This window comes from Dreissena polymorpha, chromosome 9, assembly GCF_020536995.1.
Source record: "Dreissena polymorpha isolate Duluth1 chromosome 9, UMN_Dpol_1.0, whole genome shotgun sequence".
NCBI classification, from domain to species: Eukaryota; Metazoa; Mollusca; class Bivalvia; order Myida; family Dreissenidae; genus Dreissena; species Dreissena polymorpha.
Genome location: NC_068363.1, coordinates 50,882,735 through 50,888,972, shown reverse-complemented (window position 1 = coordinate 50,888,972; position 6,238 = coordinate 50,882,735). Strand labels below are relative to the sequence as shown.

At 31.9% G+C, this 6,238-nt stretch overlaps 1 protein-coding gene across 1 annotated transcript; it reads right to left on the bottom strand.

Annotated features, from left to right (window-relative positions):
* Positions 1-251: 251 nt before the first annotated feature.
* On the bottom strand, positions 252-4,844 carry LOC127846032 (neuronal acetylcholine receptor subunit alpha-9-like). The gene is made up of 3 exons (XM_052377211.1): positions 4,835-4,844; positions 746-1,259; positions 252-530 (listed from the first exon to the last, which is right to left on the bottom strand). The coding sequence occupies exons 2-3, from the start codon at positions 1,163-1,165 to the stop codon at positions 252-254; spliced, it is 699 nt and encodes a 232-aa protein (XP_052233171.1). The 5' UTR covers positions 1,166-1,259; positions 4,835-4,844.
* Positions 4,845-6,238: the final 1,394 nt, after the last annotated feature.

Sequence of the window (6,238 nt, the reverse complement as noted above, 5' to 3'; positions counted from 1 at the left end):
TTACAATGGCCGCATTTGACAAGAACCACACAAACATGCACACGTTGATCAGGGGCATAGGGTCTGAACTGCTTGGCAAACTTCCTGCTACGAGTGACATGTACACAGACACCGCTAATAAACCTGTCACCGCTAAACTCAGACGTTCACCGGACTCCTTTGGTATCAGGAAAACTAGAGGAACCATTGACACCAGAATAAATACCGGTATAACAATTATTACAAATGTGTTAAGGGGTTTACGTTCCAACTCATATTCGATAATAAAAACCCTGACGAAATCCTATTTTTTTCTTTGTTTGAAACTGTTTGAAAGTTAAAATTTGCCACTCTCCAGTAGACAAAGTATCTGGATTGATACAATGCGTGAGTGAGATCTCGCTGCCAGAATACGATGGTACCGATATCTGTATTTCACAAAACTGTTTGTCGAACGGGAAATGAGTGCTATCAACACTACATCGGGTTTCCACTATTTGCGAGTATTCCCATGTAACCTCGCCAAGGAACATAACGTCGACGACTTGACTCTGAAATAGAAAGGCTTCCTACCTATAAAATTGTCAGATGGTGTATACATAATATGATTTCAGCTAATGCAAAGTCTATATAAACAAATCATAAATATTTTTTTTGTTAATACAACAAATATAAATTATTACAATTATTCATGTTAATTTGTTATAGATAAAAGAACATTAGTTCTATATACAACTTTGTTAATGAAAATAAAGCTTATGTCTACCCCAATGTTGTCTGACAGCATGTATCTTGGGCTATGCGGATTAGCGATTGTTATTGACGGTCTCCAAATCAGCTCCTTATCAAGTTCCATGAAGAATGCCTGCCGTGGCAATTTGGCCGACACGTTTTGATTTACAAGGCACAAGATATCGTTCATCCAGTCGAGCCGAGTGTCTCTCCAATTGATTGTGAACGACATCACAGACGAAAGTCGCTCCTCTACCTGATCCAGTTGTATCAACGTTTCCAACCGAGAATTAATGGTGACGTTAAACGTCTCCTGACTTCCGAAGTTTGGATGCAAATTCTTTCGATAACGTTCCATAATTTTGTTATATATATCCGGTAAAGAGTTACTGTTATATCCGATGGATAAACATTTCTTTCCAATCTTACTACCGCTTGCATCTTCGCTATCCATTGACCCATTTACAATTATTTGATCGGCATCTATGTTGTCGTTGGTTGCAGTGATGGTATCATTCAAGTTTTGTAACTGCACCGCAGAGATAAAACTATCATAGAAAACGAATAAGTTTAATATTGAAAATAGGCATCTCATCTTCGCGAAGCTTGTGTTAGTATTGTTCATAGCCAAAACACTGACTGTTGGTTTCCAGATATGTTTTAACAGATAAACTTCATTTACTGCGTGAATGACTTCAATCATTAATCCACATACACACACATATGTTACATATATAATATCAAATTGATCTACTGAGTTTTCCGTTCTTACTATATTAATAAGAGTCCACACGTCACACGAACAATAGCTAATGGGTGCCATAAAATGAGATTTGGTCATCCTCATATTTCTTAAAGGTAAAATCTAGATTCTAATTTAGATAAAAATAAATGGGTATTTATACGAGACATCGTGAATCAGTGTGAAATAAAATTCCGTTTTACGTTGATATGTTGGTAGGTTAATAGGCGTTTCTTTTTTTAAATTATGCGTTGGAAAAAGAGACGTTTTCTATTTTCAATATGGTAATGTCGTCTTATCAGATTGGAATATTAGCACGTGAATTTTGTATCAAAACGTTAATTCCTACCTATTTAGCGTTATTTCATAGACAACACTTGGACAATACATAAGCTTCATAGTTGAAGATAATATGAATATGCATGTGTCTGCTGAGCAGACTTTGTGCTCTGTGAGTGCTTTGATATTATGTGCCTTTATTTTATTCTAAGCCTCATATTCTCTTTCACACATCTATAGGGCTGTAATATGTTATTATCTCTATGTATGGGCCGTGCTCTGTGAATAGGGGGTTTAAAGCATTTGCGTAAAGTATAGTCCCAGATAAATCTGGGCAGTCCGCACAGACTAATCAGGGACGACACTTTCCGCTTTTATATTTTTCGTTTCAACAAAGTCTCGTTTTAGCAGAATTCAAGTACGACACTTTTCGCACATGGCATAAACCCCATTTTCACAGAGTACGGCTCATATATGACTTAGGGTTATTAACCTCACATAACCGGACTATATGTCGCGTGCTCCTACGTAGAATGTCAACGTCACAATTAAAGATCAAATGTCATTTATTGTAATTTCCGCTCTGTAATTATAAAGGGATCTTTTCACGGTTTGGTAAATTGACAAAATTGAAAAAAGTTGTTCAAGATTCGCAAATTTTCGTTTTAGTTATGATATTTGTGAGGAAACAGTATTACTGAACATTTACCATAGTCCAATATAGCCCTTATGTATCTTTTGACTATTTGAAAACCTAAAAATTATAAAGCGTTGCAACGCGAAACGATTGAATAATTTGGAGAGTTCTGTTGTTGTCGTTTAAATTTACGAAACTACGAAGATTGCTTATATAACGTATAAAATACTTAAACTTTATATATCCGGCGGAATAGCCGAGAGGGCTAATGCGTTTTTACTTCAGACTTACTCCAGGACTCCGGGGGTCACTGGTTCGAGCCCTGGTACCGGCTACTTTTTTTTCTTTTTTAAATTTTATTCTTGATTTTTTACTGGAGTTTTCAAGATCCAATGTTTACATTTATCAATATAACGCATTTAATGACAAACTTCAAAATATGCCAAAATCTGTGAAAAGGCCCCTTTAAATATTACGATGTCAATTTGGGTGTTCAAAATGTGTGCTTACATAAAGACAATAGGATGTGTCATTTTAAACGATTTTTACCTGTGATTATGCTCCTCATTTCTGCGCTGTAACTAATGAAGATTTACTTTTGATCTTGTAGTAAATGTAGTACCCTCTCTCCGATACACATATGGCAGATCCTGTGACACGCCTTGTTTATAATAATAAAAATACTGAGCGATTGTAATTGAGATAAATTAATATTGCTAAATTTATTAAATGCATCAATTAAATAAATTAAATCAATAGGAATTAATTATAATAATAAAATTGAAAAAAAAGTTATCGTAAAAGCCGTCTAAAGTTGTTTATCATTCAACCGTTCAGCAAATAAAATCTAAGGATATTATTTATAGTATAAATATTAAATTGTATTTCTGTGTCAATTTATATTAAATATCCCAACTGGATACGAAACTGAGTAAAAGAAGTTATATCCAGCCAGCCGTTTTTTGCGAATATTCGAATATTCGATTGAATGGATTTGCGAATATTCGAATACCGATATAGGAATTCGATGCCATCCCTAATTTATACGCATGTAATGAGATACAGTCAAAAGATTACATCTAAGCATAAGGGGTAGGTCCGTTTTAAATATCCAGTCAGACGATACCATCTTAGAACAAATCAATATCCATTTTAACAGATCCAGTCACATTGAATTTTAGCATAATTTCTAGTTCAATGTCATCCTATCCATTCAGCAGAGAAATATTTGAACATCCTTAAAATGCAGTTTTCGCAAAATATAAGTTACACATTGCTGAATCAACATGAAATATCCTTGCAACTGTTCTTCTAAACATTTATAGGGCGAGTTCAAAAATGGTTTTGTTTCGTTGAAAAACATGGAAGTCAGGCACGCGGTGGTACAGTTCTCCTCAGCTGATACTTGCATGGCAAAAGTGAAACTTAATGAAAACTCTAGAAGTCATATTTTTGCCTAAAAGTCATGATTTTTGATCAAGATAGTGTTCTCTTTTTCAAACAATATAATTGGATGCAACACAGATTTTAATTCTTGGAATTTATTTCAATTTTGATCTTACAAATATTTTTTTAAATCAATTAGAATGAAAAATGTTGCTGCAGTTTTGCTGATTTTTTCCACCAAATAGATTTTGTTCAAAATTTATATTCAAGTATTATATACAAATCCTATATGAAAAATGAAATAAAAATATAGGGTCGACGGCCTTGTTTTGATTTTATTCACCATTTTATAACATGTACTTTTTACATTTAAAATGGAAAATCTCTAATTGCCTCAAACCAATTAATAACCTATGAAATACACAACATATAGATATTATATAAGCTGAGATACATAAAATACCATTTAATTAAACAACACAAAGCCAAAAAATGGAGAACACACGTTAAATCAAAATTATTTTTTTTTAATGTTATGTCACCCCAAAAAAACATCAATTTTTTACTATTTTTAACACCAAAATGTAATTAAAAAAAATCTGTCAAATAGAATTCTGCAAAACTGCTCAAATATGTACGTGTTGTCATCATAAAACACAAATAAAAAGGGGGTCACCGCACTTTTAACAGAGATTTTATGTTATAACTATCCCTACCGTCTACGTAAAATTTTATAAAAATACATCAATTAGGCAAAACCCAAGTACCGGTACATAGATTGTAAAAAATATGCATAAACATTAGAACTTGTTTACAATCTTAACTGGGATCACAACAGCTTACCAAAAGACATTAATAAAAACAATATTTAATCACAAACATAATACCATACAGTATCAAACTCGACCTTAATCATTAATAACTTACATGTACTTGTTCACAGATTTCCGCTTGTTTTGAAGTTTGTGATTAAATGCTTTAAATTGATAAATTTAAACGACATGACTAAAAAGCTCCAGTATAAAAGAAGAATGAAATTAAAGAAATAAAAAACACGTAAAAAAAAACGTTAAACCCACCTGGGATCGAACCTTTGACAATTAAATTATGAACCAACTCGGTCATTTCTGATGATACTGATAACAAAAATATTGAGTTGTGATAATAGCATCATCGGTGTTGCTATAAATATATTCTCGGTTAAATAAACTGCCGCAACATCCCTTAAAATGAAAAAATATTCTGAAAGATTGGGAAAGAAAATGTTTAACACCAATTGGAAAGATTGTAATAGTGAACATTCTTATTGTGTAATTAATCACTTTTTCATATCATTTCCTTACCCACCCAATACAATTTTAAATGCAAAAAACTACTTGTAACATTAGTTTCATTTGGTACGGGCATAGCAAAATCAACTTGACCACTTTAGTAAAAGAATGTAGTAAAGAAGGTTTAAAAAAGATCGATTCGGATTCATTTATTCCAATATTGAAACTTACTTGGCTAAAAAATATTCAATCAGTCCGGGGAAATTGGATAGATATCACAAAGCTGTATTTTGATACTTATAAACATTTAATCTGCAGTTATCATTATTCTTTAAATAAATGTAAGATACTTTCAAACCTTCTTTGGATAGATGTTTATCTTAAAGATTATCTTTATTGTTTTACATAAGAATTAAACAGAAGAATTCTTGCAAAATCAACATTTCTGAAGCCCAAATATTTTGATAGGAAATACATTTGTTTTTTCTTTAAATCATTAGATGCTGTAATTAATTGTATAGGTAACATATATCAAATTGAACCTTTATTGATGATTTAAAATACAATTTACAGTTGGAACATAATTTCATAAATAATACAGGAGTGACAATAGCAATAGCTCAATTTATGATAAAAATATAGTATATCTTGTCCTACCCATACACTTTTGAAACCATTTTTCCCAATTATTACGACTTATATTAAAAAATAATCTGGCGCAAAAAGACTATAAAACATTTTAAATAAAAACAATTAACAATGATAAATTAAAGCAAAGTGGTATATCATACTTTATGCAACAAAGTCTAGTCTGCAATACATGTTTGGTTGCGTACAGACATATACATATTACCAGCAGCTGAATCATACTACATTTACATCATATTGTAAAACACATATAAAAATATAAATCAAATCACAAAACACAATCCACAGTACTGCATGTTACACGTTAACACTCGGTTGATTCTTTATCAACTATTTGAACTAAGTGCTGTTAATTGTTCCACACATTTTTCAATTACTTTATGCCAATTACCGACAGTCTTATTAATTAATTCAAAATTGCAAAAACTGCAACAAGCCTTTGTAAAACACATTAGTAAATTATGAATAATTACTGACACATAATATATTGTATCCCATTTTTATACCGACATTGACGGTATAACACCCCATGGAAAATCTAGCCTGTATCCCACCTTGTTGAAT